Source organism: Oryctolagus cuniculus, chromosome 3 (assembly GCF_964237555.1).
Source record: "Oryctolagus cuniculus chromosome 3, mOryCun1.1, whole genome shotgun sequence".
NCBI classification, from domain to species: domain Eukaryota; kingdom Metazoa; phylum Chordata; class Mammalia; order Lagomorpha; family Leporidae; genus Oryctolagus; species Oryctolagus cuniculus.
Window position 1 is genome coordinate 72,415,270 of NC_091434.1, and position 20,695 is coordinate 72,435,964.

At 43.4% G+C, this 20,695-nt stretch overlaps 1 protein-coding gene across 2 annotated transcripts in view; it reads right to left on the reverse strand.

Moving 5' to 3' along the window:
• The window catches only part of CERS6 (ceramide synthase 6), a 341,168-nt gene that overhangs the window by 92,839 nt on the left and 227,634 nt on the right, over nucleotides 1–20,695 (reverse strand). For both annotated transcript variants that reach the window (XM_017343213.3, XM_051848533.2), the window contains exon 5: nucleotides 789–839. In XM_017343213.3, the coding sequence (XP_017198702.2) occupies nucleotides 789–839 (51 nt within the window). The remainder of the gene's footprint in view (nucleotides 1–788; nucleotides 840–20,695) is intronic.

The window sequence follows — 20,695 nt, forward strand, 5'->3', positions numbered from 1 at the left end:
AATCCAAGTTGCTTATTATAATGCACTCATATATCGATTTTATCACCAAAATACCTAGCTGCATTTGTTTTCCTATATTACATGTCTCAATTGTGCTAGAAAACAGAAATTTCTGAAAAGCCCTAGCTTTGTTATATAAATATTAGCTGATCTGGAGATCATAATAACACATGCTGATATTACTGAATTCAAGGAGAGATGCGCGATTTGTCAGTGAACACAGGGATCTAAGAACCTCCCTTCCTGGGACAGGATTTTAATCTCATTTTCGAAGACATTCTTTCAGTGGCAGGAATAACCTATCCTGAAATGCAATACTCCAGGTCCATTCTGCTTGTACTCAGGGAAATGGTGCTTGAGTCACATATTTGGCGGCTACACCCAAGCCTCAAAATGAACCAAACTCAGCGTGCCCATCCCGCTCCACACTCGGGCTTTCCCACTTGCTGTTGAGACAAGATCTTCGGGCTTTTCTCAGTAATCAGAAGCAAATCAGCTGTTATGAGAAAGGAATAATCCACCTGGCAAACTGATTGCACCCTGTTCTCCAGCAAATGTACCTTCCAAGCTTACTCCATCTGCTAGAGCAACCGATGCTTGATTCTTTACGTCATTAGAAACACAAAAACAGAAGCTGTTTTCCTCACTAGGTTATGTCAACATCAATCAGCAGGGGTAGGGCCAAGAAGGGAGGCAACTGTCCATTTTAGGACCAGCCTGAGCTCATGAAATTGACCTAAGGAAGGCATTTCATGCGAATGAAAACCCAGAGGGTAACGTCTCCTTACCTGATAGGGGTAGTTGTACCAGCAGTGCCTTGTATTCCACAACCAGGGACTCTGAAAAAAAAATGACAGAGACATATTTTGCATGTTTGAGAACATGAATAAGAAGATAAAAGACTTTCAGGGCAGGCTCTTGCCCCCAGTATTTAGGGATTTCAGCAATTTACCTGTGTGAGAATTCAAAGGCATAAAATAATAAAGGATAGATATCAAAGGAATTAGTATCCCAGCATGCAGTCCCTCTGTGTAATCTCCTACACTCAACTGGCAGTGTTTCAGGGTGCCTCTGAGAGGGAGCCTTTGCTGGCGGATTTTCCTATTTTGCTGTTCACTTAGACGCATTCCTGTTACGTAACCAGCCTCAACAGCAGGACCTCTGGTGGTCTCACCATACCAGATGCCAATCACTCATCCTGTTGTTTTCAATAAACAATGTTGACAGTTGGTACAAACTACCCTGAAGTTCCTTAGACTGTGTTCACAAAGCAATGTCATGCGCAGGGACATGGAAGTCTATTTGCTTCAGAAGGGAAGCTCAGACCAACCCGCACAGCACACTCCACTCCTGACCTGTGACCAAGGGCTTTTTATGACAAAGCAGCCATTCTGAACTGGGCACCAACTACTTACCTTGCTATGCTTTTTTATCGGATACAAAATCTAAATGTACACACAGATTCCAAATATTTTTAATAACCAGGAAGAGGCTGGTTATACTACTAATACAAACTAACCACATATTTTTGTATTTGCTTTAAAATTCTTTTGTATCCATTGTCAAATGCTATGTGCAATTTCTATTAACATTTCCACATATTTGACATACATCTATATATTTCTTTAAAAAATACGTATGTATATGAGAGAGCCAGAGTGAGAGTGAGCACATGTGCTCCCAACTGCTGGGTCACTCCCCAAAGGCCTGCAGTGCTGGACTGAAGCAGGCTGGCGTTGGGAGCTGGGGATTTGATCAAGGATTCCAGTGTTGGTTTCAGCAATCCAAGCACTTGACTCATGACCAGCTGGTTCCCCGGGTGTGCATTAGTGGGAAGCTGGAATCAGGAATGGAGTAAGGACTCGAACCCAAGCACTCCAATATGGGATGCAGGCATCTTACCGGTTTCTTAATCTGGATGCCAAATGCCTATGCCTACTTCTGTATATTTCTTCTGACTGACCCACCAATCTCCTCATCAGTCCTGTCCTAATGGAACGAGGTTGATTAGTTTCAGACAGTAAATACTGAGTCCTCCCCCATGTCCCACACACTTTCAATGGAACATAGGTGTATTCTCATCCTTTACAATAGCTACTAGTGTCTATCTTGTTTTGTAGATAGGTGCCCTGAGTCTTGGTAACTGCCCAAGTTAAACAGCTCAGTGGCGCCAGAAGAAGAAATCACACTCAGACTGCATGCTTCAAACCCACTGTATGGTCCATCTCGGAGATTGGTGACACTGAACCAGACCTCAGGGTAGGCAGGCAGACTGAAGCACAACGTCTGTCATGCTCTATACCCCAGAATGTCTAGGGATCTTTACAGTTTCTCTTCATTCAAGTACTTACTACTCATTTTCTTCCCTTTCTGAGATCTTTCCTGTCCCTGAGTTGCCATCTGCTGCCTGTTCAGCACTGTCTGTATCAAGTAATCTCACTGCACTTAACCTCCTGAGCATCTGAGTGGCCTGTCTCCTCTGTTTCTCTCATCTGTAACAGCAGTGTTCATTACCGACCTAACTGGGAGATTGTGAGGATCAGAGGAGATGCTGTGAATAAAACACTTTGGAGGCTTCAAAAGTTCAATGTGTTAAGTACTTTTTGCAGTTATATAAACAAGACACGTCCATTGAGGATGATATACACAATACAGAAAAGAAAAAAAGTAAATAATGTAATTTATCACCATTATCACTCTGATGTAGAGCCCATTTTTGGTCTTCTTTCCTAGATGATACAGATATATAGGTAAAGATACATTTATTTTTAAACACAAGTAGATGTATGTTTTTTCAAATGTGGGCATTAAAGTCTATTTTAAAGGACAGTTATACATGCTAGTTATTACCTTTCTGATACAGTTGTTTATTATCTCCTCAGTTAATTGAAAGACCCTAAGGGAAAATTATGGCACATGCATATGTTAATTTTATTTTTTCTGCAGTGAGTACACTTCATTTTACAGCTTGCTTTATCGTAGGTCACACTGAGACAAACACCACCATGTGGACGCATTGCCGCCCTCCTGCCTGGCCACGTGTGCGCCTGGGAGTCAGGGCAGGGCGTGAGGAGTGCCACAACACACGCATATTTCAGTGTTCACTGGAAATGCTACCTCCATTTTCCAAGGAAAGAAACTACCAGAAGATGCCACCTGCTGGGCCCTTGACCCTGACCCCCACCCCTGGCCGCCCTTTAGAACTGGCCCTGATGTCTAGAAAAGTGGCTTCACCGTTCCAGGGGAGGGGTCTGGGCCCCAGGGAGGGGGAGGTACAGGCATTAGTCAGCTGCTATCACCATGAAGCCTCAACTCAACTGGTTTGGGGCCTGGTGGTGTGCACAGAACCAGGCCTTCCCGTGTGTTCCACCATGCATGCCTGGACACACTGCCACTGCCCGACCACCAAGACACCAGAGGTCCTTGAAAGCCAGCTTTTATTATACTCCTACTTTGCCGCTGGACAGCAGCAAGACATACCTGCTGTGTGGAAAATTCACATGCGCAGATGTACATAGACACACCGCAGCCCACAGCCACAGCCAAGATGACACACAGGTCAGCCCTCTGCCAGCTCTGAATACAGGGGAAGGAATGGGATCCACCTTTAATACCCGCCATGCCCCGCTCTTCTCATGGAGGGGTCCAGGGCCCAACCTGCTCTTCCTGTCTGAGAACAGTTTCCATCGACTTGCTTCACTGGGCCTTTCATGCTGGCCTTTCTCATTGGTCCTAACCGGAGACTGAGGGACGGGCACTGGGAGCCAGAGAGACCCACACACTGTACGGCTGAAACACAGAACAGAGCTGGAACCAGCTACGTGCACACCAGCAGTCCCTGTGCTGCCCGGCAAGGCCTCCCGTGAGCTGGCATGCTTATGTTTACCCCTCTTATATCTGCACCCAAGGTGACAGTTAATCCCTCATTCACTGCATGCTGATGGAAAGGGAAATAGAATTAAATGCAAGGCCTATATAAACCTAGTAGTATTCTCCTAAAGTTATCAGTCCCAAGCTCATCAGGCATGGTCTGCCTGCTCCTAGAGATGTAGCAGGAATTTCTGACACTGTGGCCATTCCTTCCGGTCACAGGCAGGACAGAGAAGATATGGTTCTCAGTGACCCAGAAAAATCCATATTTCAGAGCTTCCTTTCCTGTGTGAGATTCTTGGCTGACTGGCTTTCTTCTAAAGGCAAGCTTTTCCCTGTGTGCCTCAGATGTGCATCACCCAGACTTGCTTCTCCTATGTACCCAACACTTGACTGAACTAGAGAACCGAAGAGTGAGCACTCGTCTCTCAGGGGCTCCTGCCCAGCTGAAGCCAGGGCAAAGAGCTAACCACTGCAGATGTGATGGCACTACCAGGGCCCTTGCTCGGCTCCATGAGCTTGTTTGCCAAACATTTTTTAAGTTCTCTCATATACAATGTATTGTCATATATATCTATATACACACACACACACACACACACACACACATATATATCCCTCACTTTGACATAACTATTCATGTAGTTATATATAATTATATACCCACCGCAAAAGTTTACAGCAAAATTATCTTTTAATTCCATTTTTCGACAAACTTCTTGAACTTCATTCATATACAGAGTCGCCTAGTTTGTATTCTCACTAATAGGTGCACATGGTTAGTATCCTTGATTGTTTTGTAGACAAAGAAATAATCTCAGTGAGGAATAGTCATCAACGGCCACCACCAGTTGGTCAGTGGAGGAAACGGAATGCAAACTAGGTCAGCCAGGCTCTCCTTCTGTATCTTCTCCTCGATGAATCAAAAACTCTCAAGGGCATGTGGAATGGACAACTCAAAATGAGTTACTGTCTACAAACCCTGAATTTTAGGGTTAGTAAGGACCTCTAGTTCCTGTTTAATCTAAGCAACGATCCACGTGTCCAGATGGATAAGCAGGCCTCTTACTGTCAAAGAGCTCCAGGGCTATCAATCACTCACAAGACCTCTCAGGCTGACTTCCTGCTTTTTTCATCTTGGTCAGCAGAATTTTTTTTTTTTTTTAAAGTATCTGGTATAGACTGAATTGTCTCCATCTTATAACCCCAAGCTCTTATGTTGAAACTCTTATCATGACTATATGTGGAGACATGGCATTTAGGAAATACAGATAAATGAGGGCATAAGGGCAGTGCCATAAAACAAAAGGACTGGTGGCTCTGTAGGAAGAAAAAGAGAGGCAAATGCATACAAGTTCAGAGGAAAGATCATATATGGGCTACAGTGAAAAGGCAGCCATCTGTGCATCTGTGTGCCAAGAGGGCCCTCACTAGACACTGACCTGGGCTTGATCTTGGTCTTGGAACTTCCCAGAAATGCAAGACAAAAATCTCTGTTGCTTAAGCCCCTGAGTCCGTGAATTTTGTTATGGCTGCCTGAGCTGACCAACACAGCTTCATACAACTCCTTGTTATAATTAGTGAATAACAGCTATTAATTATAAATCAACTCATTTCAATTAGAAAGACTTAGGAAACACCTGAATAAGACCAAAGTCAGCCATATCACAGTGGATGAAAAATTACTTCTAACATTCTCAATCTAAATCACAGGGTACATGGGTTTTTTCATTATGTGAGATACATCTGTTCCCAGACACATCATTCGAGACAATGCAGTAGCCAAGTGCATCCATCAATGACAGAGTCCTAGCGGAGGCCTCTGTGGCTCTTCTCACCCTAAGCAAACCCAACCCCAGCACTGTGATGGAGGCCAGAAGCTCTACCGGAGGTCACCGGTAGCCTCCATTTACATTTTGACCATATACAGAAGACTTGCACGTCAAATATTCTTTGTTTTGTTTTGCTGTAAGAGGAGAATAGAGAGTTTCTTTAAGTGCCAATAAATCTGTTCTTTTATATGCTTCTTTTATCAGTTGTACTGTGGTGATTTAATTATGAACAGATAGATCAGGTGTGATCATTTTACTCTGCTGTCTGGAATAATCATGTCAATGGAAGTCTAAAGAGAGCACAGATACTGCAGAAAAGACCAGAGAAAAGGATATTGGGTTAGCTAGGATCATGTTAAGTGGTGACATAGAAATATAAATACACATCCCTATATACTTTTTTTTTAAAAAAGAAAATCAATAGGTATCTGAAGCTGAATGAATAGTAATTTCTTTGAATTAATAACTATTTTGATGTAACAAAAGAACATGAATCATAGAAAGTATTAAACACATTGTAAAACCTCATCAAAGATGTGAAAGCTGTGTGGGTCTTTACCTGAAGTCAGTATCTTAGAGGAAAAATTTCTTCTTTTGTTATTCCCATCAAAATTCCCACCTGACTTTCACACAGCTCCATTGGTATAATTAACAGGTAAGGAAGACAGACTAAGAGAAACCCTGTCCTCTGTATGGTTATGAGTCCCAACTATGTGGATACATGGATTATGTTTAAAAATATCAGAAAGATCTCTCAACTACTCTGAAACTACTTTCACCATGCCTTCTCTGGAAAATATACTTATTAAGCTATATTTAAGGCTTTATACCTATATTGAGAATTTACTTTAAGGAACATAAGAAAAATCTTTACATATATTGGAAAGAGTACCACTTGCTCACCCTTACTGCTACATGATATTTTTCCTGAGGTAAGGAATACTATTATGTTCTTAGAATTGTATCTACAATCGCTTCTTGGCCTTTTGGCTAAGATCAAGTATAGAATTTTATCTACAAAGCACATTGAATCTGTTTAAAAACTAATTAAAAGTTAAAGTTAAAATAGGAAAATAAAAGTAAGTCCATAGGGGCAGGCATTTGGTGACCCTGTTTTGAGTGCCTGTGTCCCATATCAAAGTGCCTGTTCCCAATTTCAGCTTCCTGCTACTGCACTCCCTGGGAGGCAGCAGGTGATGGCTGATGTACTTGGGGCCCTGCCACTTATGTGGGAATTTGGACTGAGCTCTGGGCTTCTGGCTTCAGTCTAGCCCCACCCTGGCTGTTGCAGATATTTGGGGGGTGATCCAGGAGACTGGAGCTCTTGTCTGGCTTTCAGACAGACAGAGAAAATATTTTCAAAAAATCTATAGGGGCTGGCATTGTTTGGCATAGTGGGTGAGGCCTCTGACTGCAACACTGGCATTCCCAATGGGCTCTGGTTTGTGTCTTGACTTCCTATGCAACTCCCTGCTAATGGCTTGAGAAAAGCAGTTGAAGATGGCCCAAGTGTCTGGGCCCTTGCCACCTACATGGGCAATCCGGATGAAGCTTCTGGTTCCTGCTTTGACCAGCACTGGCCTTTGTGGCCATCTGGGTTATGAACCAGTGGATGGCAGATCTCTCTGTCTTTCCTCTCTCTGTAACTCTGAGTTTAAAAAAAATCTTAAAAAAAAGTTAAGTCTGGGCAGGGGGAAAAAAGAGTTCTTTTCTGTGAATGCTTAGCATATTCCACCCTGCCAAGTGAGAACTGTCACCCTACTGTCACCTTATTTTGATTTTTTTTTTTTTGACAGGCAGAGTGGACAGTGAGAGAGAGAGACAGAGAGAAAGGTCTTCCTTTTGCCGTTGGTTCACCCTCCAATGGTCGCTGTGGCCGGCGCGCCGCGGCCGGCGCACCGCACTGATCCGACGGCAGGAGCCAGGAGCCAGGTGCTTTTCCTGGTCTCCCATGGGGTACAGGGCCCAAGCACTTGGGCCATCCTCCACTGCACTCCCGGGCCACAGCAGAGAGCTGGCCTGGAAGAGGGGCAACCGGGACAGAATCCGGCGCCCCGACCGGGACTAGAACCCGGTGTGCCGGCGCCGCAAGGCGGAGGATTAGCTTAGTGAGCCGCGGTGCCGGCCCTTATTTTGTCATCCCTCAACATTTTTGCTTATTTCTTTCATGTATATTTTTTAAATGCTTAAGATCTGTATTAATAAAGTTATACAAACATTTCAACTCCTATTAAGGAATGTTTAACTGTGTAATTTAAGTAAATTAATATGTCAAGTCAATTTGAAATAATCTATAGTTTTAAATCACATTGTAAGGTAACTTGATTATAAAGAAGCATTTCCTGTTTTTGAGTTTGGAGAATTTATAAATAAACTGTGTTTGGGGTGAAAAGAAGAAAGCCTCTTGTTCAGTCTCCCAGCCAGAAGATGCAGCTGGTCAGAGGGGAGCAGCTGAGAACACTCTCCAGAGTGCAGGAGGTGCCCTCTCCTGGCCCGGCGGATCTGTGGCTATAAATTCACGAGGCAGGCTGCCATCCCCTCCCTAGGGGCCCATGGCATCTGCATTAGCTTTGAAAGCTCTAGCGAAATGGAAATGTAATTTGGACTTGACCCTGTGGCCTCATGTAAAGACAGCAGCCTTTCACCTTGATCAGGCTTTTAAAAGGACGCTGATCTTCTTGCCCTGGGTGGGCTAGCATGCCCTCCACACATTCTGCAATCAATTTGGAAAGTAATTTGCAGATCTGCCAAGTATGCATAAGGAGAAGGAGATCCTTGGGGATGGATCCTCTCACTGAGGATCTGATCACAGAAACAAAGAAAAGACAGAGTGAGTGACATTTCCATGCCTTCCTAAACCTTTCAGCCAGTGTCCAAAATGCTCCCTGCCTCTGCTCAGCTGAGGGGCTCCACACACTCTGTTGTTTTTTTTTTTTTTTTTCGAGGGACCCTGTCTTGGGTTTATTTGTACAAACAGCACAGGACATTAGCCTCATGCAGACAGTGGCCCAGGGTCACACTAGTCCTTCTGCTGTTGCATTGGCATCTTTGGGAGGAGCCTGAGCTGGAACTGGGACTGTGGCCTGGGTCTAGGCCTTGGGCTTAGGCTTGGTTTTGGTTTGGCCTGGGCCTTGCCCTTACCCTTACCCTTGTCCTTGATTTGAGCCTGAGCTTGAGCCTTGACCTTGTCCTTGATTTTGGGCTCAGTTTAGCCTTTGCCTTGGTCTTTGGCAGGGACAGCTTGAGATTCCTAGCAATGCGGGCACGAGCACGCTTCCCAAGCTTGGGGTGGGGGACGTAAGCAAATCAATCGAGCTGTCCCGGCCAAAGACCAAGGGTACAAGACTGTATTAAAAAAGGTTGATATCCACATGTCATCTGTCAGGTGATCTTGTCATTGTGCAAACATCATATAATGTATTTACAAATTACGATGGCCGTGATGTCACCAGGAAATTCGGTCTTAAGGGACCACTGTCAATATACAGCCTGACACTGACTGAAACATCACTATGTGGTGTACATGACTGTATTAAAAAAGGTTGATGCCCACATGTCATCAGTGGGTGTAGGGAAACCAACACTCTGCAAACTGGAATGCATTTCTGAAGAGAGTAACTTGGTAATCCATATCAAATATCTGTAAAACATGCATACTTTTGACCTATGTACTAATTGTAAAGACTATTTCATTAGACCCACACGTAATGACATTTGTATATGGATAAACAAGACAATCCCTTTTGTAAGAATAACACACAGAAATAAAGCCAACTGCTCAAAAGTGCAGAGTTGCCATTAGCATGGCATTCTCTGGAAGCAGATCTTTTTTTTTTTATTTAATAAATGCATTTTTGCATAGATACAACTTTAAGAATAAGTGGTTCTTTCCCTCATGCCCTCCACCCTGCTTCCTTCCCACCTCCCATTCCCTCTCCCATCTCCTTCTTCATTATGGCTCATTTTTAGTATGACTTTATATATAGAATAACATCTCTATGCTAATCATAGAGTTCAACAATTTGCCCCCACGCCCACACACAATATATACAGTACAGTTTGGGGAGAGAATTTGCAGTCGATTCTCATATTGCAATTCAATAGGGGCAGAGGTCCTACCTGGGGAGCAAGTGCACAGTGACTACTACTGTTCCTTTTAACAATGAACACTCTTTTTTATGACGTCAGTGATCACCCAAGGCTCTTGTCGAGAGCTGCCGGAGCTATGGAGGCCTTTTGTGACCATAGACTTTGCTGTTATTTGGACACGGCCATAAGCAAAGAGGATGTTCTCCTCTCCCTTCAGAGAAGAGTGTCTCCTTCTTTGATGACCCTTCCTTTCCTCTGAGGTCTCGCAGAGATCCTCCATGTAGGGTGGAAGCAGATCTTAGGATGAAAACTTAGATAAGGCTGCCTTGCAGAAAGTGGGATGGATGAGAACATCCAATATGGCTTTCAGGAAGGAGCTCATTACTGCTGTAGGCAACTGCATCTCAGTCCTGCTGGGGAGCCCCTGCAGAACCACACAGCATGCATCTCGTAACTGTCACAGCACAGGACCAGGAGGCTGGGGCATTTATCTACCCACCCACTGCCTACTGGCTGAAGGCTGCAGGATCAGGTGCCTCCTACTTCTGAGTTGTACCTTCCTGTCTCTAGGTGACCCTTGCAGCTCTGGAGAAAGCAGAGCACACGTATGTCACATGAGACACTGGCAAGGGTGCAAGGAACAGTCCACCACAGCTAAGGTGATGTAATAGGCAATTCATGTTTTAAGTTAGAATCAGATCATAAGCTGGGTACACAGCATTATGTTTTAGGTGGGTATATATTTAGACACACCCACCAAAAAAGCCTGATGGCATATTTACCAAGAGAGTTAATTAATGATTATCTCTATACAATAATTATTTGTTTTTTCCCCTTATGTTTGTATATCAGTATTAAATTATACTGGAGTGGTTGCTTAGCCTAGCAGCTAAGATGCCAGCATCCTACACTGGAGTACCTGGATTCAATTCCTGGCTCTAGCTCCAGTTTCCTGCAATTTAGACCTGGGAAGGCAGCAGTGATGGCTCAAGTAATTGGGTTCCTGCCACTCACATGAGTCACACCTGTACTGAATTCCCAGCTCCAGCCTGTAGCCCCTGCCCTGCCCCAGTCAATACTGGCATTTGGGAACTAAGCCACTAAATGAAAGTTTCTCTCTCTCTCTCTCTCTCTCTCTCTCTCTCTCTCTCTCTCTGTGTGTGTGTGTGTGTGTGTTGCCTGTGTGTATCATTCTGTCTTCCAAATAAATATATCTCCATCTAAGACCCCTTCAACCCCTTTCTAGTACTTCTAAGCCAATTTACTTAGGCCCTAATCTCTTTGTGCTAATAGGATTATAGCTTCCTCATCCACACACTCTTTCAAGTATTTATTGAGTGGGTACCACGGATCAGCTGCCCTGACAGGCATGAAAACACAATAGGCAAACTATCTCCTGGGCAATCAAAACAATTACAAAACAGGTAATTGTCTAAACAAACACAAGATGCAGGGCAGTGACATATAAAATGACCTGCAACCAAGTCTTTGAGGGTGGGGTTGGAGGGGAAGACGCCACTAAGGTGCCAAGGAGTTGTACAGAGGAGGAGGGGTGGAAGGCGGTCAGTAGAAGGGGAGGAAGTGCTTCCCCATCTTTCAAAGCTGTATCTCCCGCATCATTTTTCCTAATCACCCTCCTTTTGTGTGTTATTCTTCAGGAAAAAAAAAAGAACTTTAAAGTCTCTTCCTCATTTCCAAGAGGGAGAAACACCGATTGACTTTGCAGCCTCCTGCTGGCTGGTGACCAGACGATATTAAGCCATCCTTCCCAATCGGCATCCCCGCTCTCCCCAGGCCAAGCTCCTGCTGTGTGCCTCCATCCTTTCCTTCCGCCATCCCTACAAGGCACTTGTCTGACATCCCATCTCTGCCTCTCTGCTCTTGCTCAATCTTTCGGGCTCTATTTGTTGATTTTCTGCCTCCAGAAATTGTTTCTGGCAGATTTTTGTGGATCTTCCTCTTCACAGAACTCTAGCCTCTTTGAAAATTTAATAATAATCCATACATCAGTTCTCACTGCTTAAAAAGTGCTTCTCTGCAGTTTCACGTACTTGTATGGTATTGATTTTCCCAGTCAAGTGCCAGCTTTTTCAAGAGACTTCGAAGCAAGCATAGGGAAGGCTGCAGGTTATAGGAAATTGCTCATCAATAAGAGCAATGTGGGTTGGGAGAAAGTGGCGAGAGAAGAAAAGTAAACGAACGCTCACTGGGCATCTTCCTGATGCCGGGCACAGTACCAGACTCACTCATGGTTTCGGCACTGCTGTGTGAGATGTTACGGTAAACCTCACAGAAACTTCACAAGCACTATGAACAGACATCCTGTGGTGGCAGTGAACCCAGAGGCAAGTTTCTCTCGCCCACGTCCCAGCTGTGTGAGCAGGTCATTCATCTCCATGCACAACAGTCTCAAATCAAATAACTGCCTTCTAGGGGTTAGATATGGTTTTGTCATGTGAAAGGAGAAGCGAAAGAAACAGTGAAAGCCATGGTCAGATGAGAAAAAGACGGAGAATTTGTTTTAAAGATGTATGTATTTATTTGAAAGTCACAGTTACAGAATGAGAAGAAGAAGGGGAAAGAGAAGAGAGAGAGAACTATTAATGGTCCACCCACTGGTCACTCCCCAGATGGCCTCAAGGGCCAGGCCAGAGCCAGGAGCCAGGAGCTTCTTCCAGGTCTCCCACATCAGTGTCAGGGGCCCGAGCACTTGGTCCATCCTCCACTGCTTTCCCAGTGAGAGAATTCTTTTAAGGATCCCATGATGCATCTGGATTGATACAGGCTCTTTATTTTTCATTCTGTAAAAACTCAAAGAAGTTGGGTTGCAGATTGTTGTTCCAATTAGCAACAAATACAAAACCTCTGTCTAAAGAGTCTTGGGTCACGAGCAACAGTGGAGCCGCACAAACTCTTTTTTTTTTTTTTTTTTTTTTTTGACAGGCAGAGTGGACAGTGAGAGAGAGAGACAGAGAGAAAGGTCTTCCTTTGCCGTTGGTTCACCCTCCAATGGCCGCCACAGCTGGCGCACCGCGCTGATCCAATGGCAGGAGCCAGGTGCTTCTCCTGGTCTCCCATGGGGTGCAGGGCCCAAGCACCTGGGCCATCCTCCACTGCACTCCCTGGCCACAGCAGAGAGCTGGCCTGGAAGAGGGGCAACTGGGACAGAATCCGGCGCCCCGACCGGGACTAGAACCCGGTGTGCCGGCGCCGCAAGGCAGAGGATTAGCCTAGTGAGCCGCGGCGCTGGCCTGCCACACAAACTCTTAAAGCCTACAAGTACGTACCAGGAATGAAGGGTGCGTAATGAAAATTTAATGGTCATATATGAAAGGCTGTCTCATTCCCACACTGACCATTTATTCAGCGAAGAGAGAAAAATGTTAACAGAATTCTAAGAGTCAGTTCATTAATTATAATATTTATAACATTCATAGTGATGTTAGTTATAATGATTACAATTAATTACTATGTTTGTCTCTGCTTCTGACTAAATGTTCAATATAGGAAAGAGAGGACCTGTCTCATGGAGGTGGAGGACACGTATGGGAAAAAAAGCCACAAATAAAATGTGAGTGAAACTTGGCCACCTACTTTTCTCACAAAGGCTTCTTAGCTGTGAATCACAATCTTATTTTTCCCTTGTTCCGGGCTAAGAGACTTACAGGAGGGGCTGACCGTCCGGATGGACAATGCTCCTCAGCCTCTTTGTGGCTGGAAGAGAATGTGCCTCCTGCACCTCCTCTCCCCCTGGCCAGCCAGCAGCAACCGCAGGGGTCAGGGATGTAGCTGGACTCTGCCAGGGTGCCTCAGGCAGCAGATGGCAAAGTGCCACTCGCACACCCCCAGGGGACGAGAGGTCAGAACTAACTGCAGCATAACAGACATTCATCTTTTTCACTATAATGTTATGTGCTATACCAGCGATTGTATATAAAACCACTGGCCCATGAGCAGGAAACAAGATAGTGGCACTGAACTATACTGGATGTGCCATTGTATTGGTCACCATCAGACACAGTCACAGTTAGGAAGAAAAAGCCTCACCTGGAACCATCCTGGATGAATCAGTAAAAATCCTAACGTTCATTCACCTCTACCTTTGAGTATCTCTGCAAAATGAAATGGGGAGAGTACACACAGCATGTCAGGGGCAGAGCTACCTGCAGAGCGTGTCTCCAGGGACTCCGGCTTGCATGGCAGGCTGAGCGAGGCACTTTTTTGTGGATTATCATTTTTACATGGAAGTACAATTGACAAGGCAGGGTTATTCTGAACTGAGTATTTGTAAACATATTCTTGAAAATGAACAAAGTGAACCTGTCACCTCAAGAAAATCAAATGACAGTCTTTGTTACAATGATAAAATTCAAGCTTTCTGTGTGAACAGTAGTATTTTAGGAAATGTGTTCAGACTCCTATGAGACTAACATCTTCCCAAAATTAAAAAGGTTTTGAGGAGTCTCACAAGAACATCAAGGTCAGGCATGTTTTTGATACTCCAAAATGGCAAATGTACATATTTTAAGATCTGCACAATTCTGTGAACAGCAATTTCCAAACGACCACTGTGTGATATTAAAAAATCATGCATGGGTGAAAAATCCATTCAGAGAAAAAGATCAACAGATGTCAATATCAACTGTGCACAAAAAGTTCACTGTCAGCAATGAAATGACCACTTGGTGAATTTTGCTACAGTACCAAAGAAGCACTTACAGTTTTCTAAAAATATTCTTAAGACACTTCTGCTTTACCCAACCACATGTCTTATAATTCCGTATTTTCTTAGTATATGCCAACTAAACCATTATAACAGAACGAATGTAGAAATTGGAAACAGAATCTAGATTTCCTCTACGAAATCACATATTGAGGCAAATTATAAAAATCTCTATTTTTGTTGTTTGTTTTAGAAGATGTAGCTGCTTTTCTTCAAATGTCATTTATGGGGGCCGGCGCTGTGGCACAGCAGGTAAAGCCACTGCCTGCAGTGTCAGCATCCCATACGGGCACAGTTTCGAGTCCCGGCTGCTCCACTTCTGATCCAGCTCTCTGCTATGGTCTGGGAAAGCAGCAGAAGGTGGCCCAAGACCTTGGGCCCCTGTACCCGCATGGGAGACCTGGAAGAAGCTCCTGGATCCTGGCTTCAGATCAGCACAGCTCCACCTGTTGTGGCCAACTGGGGAGTGAACCAGCAGATGGAAGACCTCTCTCTCTCTCTACCTCTCTTCGCTCTGTGTAACTCTTTCAAATAAATGAATAATTTTTTAAAAATGTCATTTATGTCTCCAAATAAAGGATTTATTGTTATTTTTAAATAAATTTTCACTGTTTTAAAAATTCCTCATCTGTAATTTCCAATGTAATATCAACAAAATAAAGAAAAGCTCCTTAAAACTCAATACAAGGCTGGCGCTGCGGCTCAATAGGCTAATCCTCCACCTTGCGGCGCCGGCACACTGGGTTCTAGTCCCAGTCAGGGCACCGGATTCTGTCCCGGTTGCCCCTCTTCCAGGCCAGCTCTCTGCTGTGGCCAGGAAAGTGCAGCGGAGGATGGCCCAAGTACTTGGGCCCTGCACCCCAGGGGAGACCAGGATAAGTTCCTGGCTCCTGCCATCAGATCAGCGCGGTGCGCTGGCCACAGCGCGCCGGCTGTGGCAGCCATTGGAGGGTGAACCAACGGCAAAGGAAGACCTTTCTCTCTGTCTCTCTCTCTCACTGTCCACTCTGCCTGTTCAAAAAAAAAAAAAAAAAAAAAAAAAAAAAACAATACAGAGGAGGGCACTGTGATGCAGTGGGCTCAGTTGCTGCTTGGGATACCTGTGTCTATATCTGAGTGCCTGGGATTGAGTCCTGCCTCTGTTTCCCATCCAGCTTTTTACAGTGCACATTCTTGGAAGTACTAGGTAATGGCTCAAGTACTTGAATCCCTGCCAGGGCATCTAGGAAACCCGGATGAAGTTTCTGATTCTTGGCTTCAACATGGCCCACTCTAGTTGTTGTGGGCATTTGGGGGGAGTAAACTAGCAGATGGAAGATTTCTCTTTCTTTCTCTCATGCTTTCACTCTCACTCTGCCTTTAAATAAAACAAAAGTGAATAAACATTTTTTAAAGACACTATACATTGTAACAGGAGTAAAAGGGTCCTGAAAACAAAAAAGGCCGAGGACCAGTGCTTCAAGGATGGCAAATCAACAACAGGAAAAGGACCCAAGATCAAGGGAGCAGAGCTGACGTACTGCCCTAGGCCACACAGCTGCCACTACACTAGGTAGAAATAAATAAACTTCTTTATCCTTAAAGCCACTGTGCTGCCGGTCTCTTTGCCACAATACTACCCCAGCTTAGCCTTCATCCTGACCAGTGAAGGCGCATAAAGCAACAGACACACAGATCAGGAAGAGCCCTGGTTCTCAAGAAATGAGTCCTTTCGGCCGGCGCCGTGGCTCACTAGGCTAATCCTCCGCCTTGCGGCGCCGGCACACCGGGTTCTAGTCCCGGTCGGGGCGCCGGATTCTGTCCCGGTTGCCCCTCTTCCAGGCCAGCTCTCTGCTGTGGCCAGGGAGTGCAGTGGAGGATGGCCCAAGTGCTTGGGTCCTGCACCCCATGGGAGACCAGGAGAAGCACCTGGCTCCTGTCATCGGATCAGCGCAGTGCGCCGGCCGCAGCGCACTGGCCGCGGCGGCCATTGGAGGGTGAATCAACGGCAAAGGAAGACCTTTCTTTCTGTCTCTCTCTCTCACTGTCCACTCTGCCTGTCAAAAATTAAAAAAAAAAAAAGAAATGAGTCCTTTCAAAAATATTTACCAAGCAAGCAACATTCGGCATGTGTACTATTGCATCAATAACATCTGATACTCAATTTGATGCATCCCCCGCCCCAACTTTCCCAGACAAAAGCTAAAATTGGTACTGAGAATTCAAAAGCCATAGAGTTTCAACAGGTGGAGTAGGGGAAGACTCCTATTGTTGTGGTGGCAATACAGAAAGTTAAGATAAAGTTAAGAGAATCCTCGTGGAAGAGAATAGAGTTGACCATTGGGACAACAGAGCCTAAAAGGCCCGCAAGATTTTCACAAGTCAACAAATCTTTTGAAATGAATTTACCTTGAGTTAAGATTTACTTAAAAATTTTCTTCCTGAGGACATTTCAAAGAAATCATATATCCCACGCTTCTGCTAATGCATTCCCTGGGAGGCAGCAAATAATGGTTCAAGTACTTGTGTCCCTGCCACCCTCATGGGAGATTTAAATAAGAGTTTTGGGTCCTAGACTTTCATGTGGCCCAGCCCGTGCAACTGCAGGCATTTGGGGTGTGAGCCAGTGGGTGGGAGATCTCTCTATGTCTCTTTGTTTTTTTTTAAATAAAACAAAAATAAAAAAAATTTTAAATAAAAATGACAAAAGTTTTTTTTATTATATAAGAAAAAGGTGAAAAGGAACTGTTTGAAAGACACTGAGAACTCTAGGTTTGACTTTTTTGTGGGTTGATTTCTTTAAAAAATGTCATCACCATGCCTTGTGCTGTATTTTAAAACCTACAAGTGATAGGTCCCATTATATGAATCATGAATCCAATCATATTAAGTACAGTTTATTTCCATATATATATATGAGTATATAATATATATACCCATATCCAAAGAGTAACTGCCAGTAATCTGTCTAGAAAGGGCCACAGGAAATATATTTTACATGAATGAGTACATTAAAAATTATATCCTATCATTTGAGGACATTGCAGAAAATATGAAGTTCAAGCACTTTCAAGGCAGACAAAAACTTGTAATGGTAAATTATATGGCTCAAGAACACCACTTTTGTCAAAGGAGGGAGAATCTAGACACACGGAGATAAAAGTTCCTCAATTTCCTAATTCCTGCAACCACCGAAAGAGCACATGAGAAGCAGGAGAATCAGAAGGTATGGGAGTCCCACTCAGGCCTCAACCTGAGAGCTGGAGGACACTGGGTTAAGTCAACTCTCTCAACTGCCTGCTTCCATGTGAAATTAGAAAGTGGGCTGAACAGTTTCTAGACTCTTTTGAGCCCTACAGCTCACCGCTCTTTTGCCCCCTTCTCTTTTTCTGCCTGAAGACAAACCTTCATGCGTGCTCTGACCATGGTGCTGACTCCAGCACCAAGCATGGAAATCCAACATCTCAGGGAAGTCTCTTTTCTCTTCCTTTTACAGGGACCTCATTTATATATTACAGTTTAGACTTTGTGAATCACTGGCAAAATTAACTCACTTTTATTAAACAGAATCAGATAATTATTAGTAATCACGACAACACAAAGCTTTTTACACAATGTTGTGATATTTGAATAAAACTCATAAGGTGAGTAATTGCTTCCCATTGTGTCCTCTAAGAGGCTCAATTTTCAATTATGCTTGGTATTGAAGATTGAAATTTTCTAAATTAAACACTGATGAAAACTTGATATTTTAATGCAGGAAATAATCACACACACCCTTCTCCTTACAGCTATTTTCATATATTAAAATTCAGAAGGGAGTCACAATTTGACTTATCATTATTCAATAGTAAGCCAACAATTGATCAATGTATGCTCTTTAAATGAGTAGCATATCCGTATATGTCATTTACTTTCTAATAAAGATAGATAAATTATCCTACAAATTGTTGCATTAATTACAAAGAAGGAATTGATCTCTAGGTAGTTATGTTATAATCATCAGTTTTCGATTTTCATCAAGCCTGCCTTCCTATTTTCCCAGCTTCTGATCTTCCAAAACTACGCAATCATTTTTATGTGAAGCTGCAAGATACAAGTAGGATAGACAAATGCAAACAATCTACATCAAGGGGCTGAGCCAGCAACACAAGAGAGAATGGCTGAATATAAGCTAAAGCATCTCTCTCAATGAAAAATGACAGCCTTTAAAATCAGTGGGAAACACTGGGTGATTAATGAAACTTGCATGATATTGAATGCCTAATCTCAAATTATGGCACAATTTACCTGGAAACAAAAAACTACACAGCCAAGACACCACAGTATATCACTGATCAACCTATAGGCATATCTATGCAGGTGGAATATACCAACAGTAACTAGGCCTATGCTAATTTTTGGTTGTATTTTTGGAATGCATCTTTGTTTTGTTATTCCAATAGCTAGTGAATTTCTGAGTTCACTGATGCTTATAATATTAACCCATCAATGTTTATGTTCCTGTAATTTGGCTCATATTATCACGTGAATTGTGCTTATTATTTGCCAAGCGCTTGGTTCTTCAGGCATATATATTATCAGTTACAGAACTTGCCTGTGTAAACAAGTGACAAACAAGGTAATTACTATATTAAAAATGGCAAAGCTGGAAAAGGTCATGAAGTTGAACCAAGCTGGAGCCAGTAGTCTCCAGGCTAAGATAGACAAATGGCTTCATGACTTCAGTGAATACTTCCAAGGTATGCACGAGATAACCTTTAAATGGGAAACAGCCAGCAGACAATGACATTTTACTTGAGCCAATGCAAACAACTTTAGTAAATGAACTGAGAAGACACATTATTCTGTTAGCATTGGGAAGTACTATCTAGAAAACTCATATCAAGCTAAGGTGTAATTACCATTTAATAGGTGCATCAGTGAGTTAAATGCTATTTTAGGTCTTCAATTAGGATTTCTAACATACTAAAAAGGAAGGAGTTTGCCACCATAAACATATTTTTTAAAGATTTAGTTATTTATTTGAAAGTCAGAGTTATACAGAGAGAGAAGGAGAGGCAGAGAGAGATAAAGAGAGGGGTCTTCCATATGCTGGTTCACTCCCCAGTTGGCCGCAATTGAAGCCAGGAGCTTCCTCTAGGTCTCCCACGTGGGTGCAGGGGCCCAAGGACTTCGGCCAATTTCCACTGCTTTCCCAGGACATAACAGAGAGCTAGATCAGAAGTGGAGCAGTCGGGTCTCGAACTGGTACCCATACTGGATGCTAGCACTGAAGACAGCGGCTTTACCCGCTACACCACAGCACCGGCCTCCATAAACATATTTTTAACCCTATAGGCATAACTCAGTATGGAGTGCTTAAATATTATTAGTCACTTGTTCAATAAGTGCATGTTTTTAATAATGCAACTGAATGAGAATTCAGTGTAGTTTCTGATTCTAGAACATACATCCTGACAGAACTGTCCAGTCTTTTAATATATCAGAAGTTACAAGTGGAAACGACACACATCTTTTACCAAACAACACAGGAGGACGATATTACATGTAGTTACTGCTCCAATGAATAACATTTAATCCATGATAGAAACGAATCCACTCATTGTAAAAGCAAACTGCTTTATAATGGGACTCACTGTAATTTTGTCCCTGGAAAAACTAAAAGCACACCAAAAGAGACGGAAATTACAGTTAGTCTGTACACGAAGTAATCAAAAACTGTCTAGATATAGGAGAAAATGGCATCTGTGACAAGACGGGACTAGAAGGTCACCCTGAATCTCGGGTTTCCTTGGTTTAAGAATCTATTTATTTAAATGACAGCACTTTAAAAAATGGCATAAGGACAGTCAAACTGAATGCCAGGACGATTAAGTTGCTAATGTATTCTCATTTATCCATTCAATAAAACCCAATTTATCTAGCACCTGCTCTGTGGCAGGCAGTGCTCCAGGTGCTGGGGATTTCAGAAAGAACAAAACAAATGTGAAATCATGGCTCTCACAGAACTTATTTTCCAGTGGAGGAGACTGTCAAAAAGCAAGAGGAATAATCAAAAAATGCATAGCATGTTCTATATGATGACAGCTAAGGGACATGGACCATCAGAGACGTGCACGGGCAGTGCTATGGATAGAGTAGCCAGGGAAGGCTGCATTGAGGAGGTGGCTTTTGAGTAGGACTCCGAAGAAAATGATTC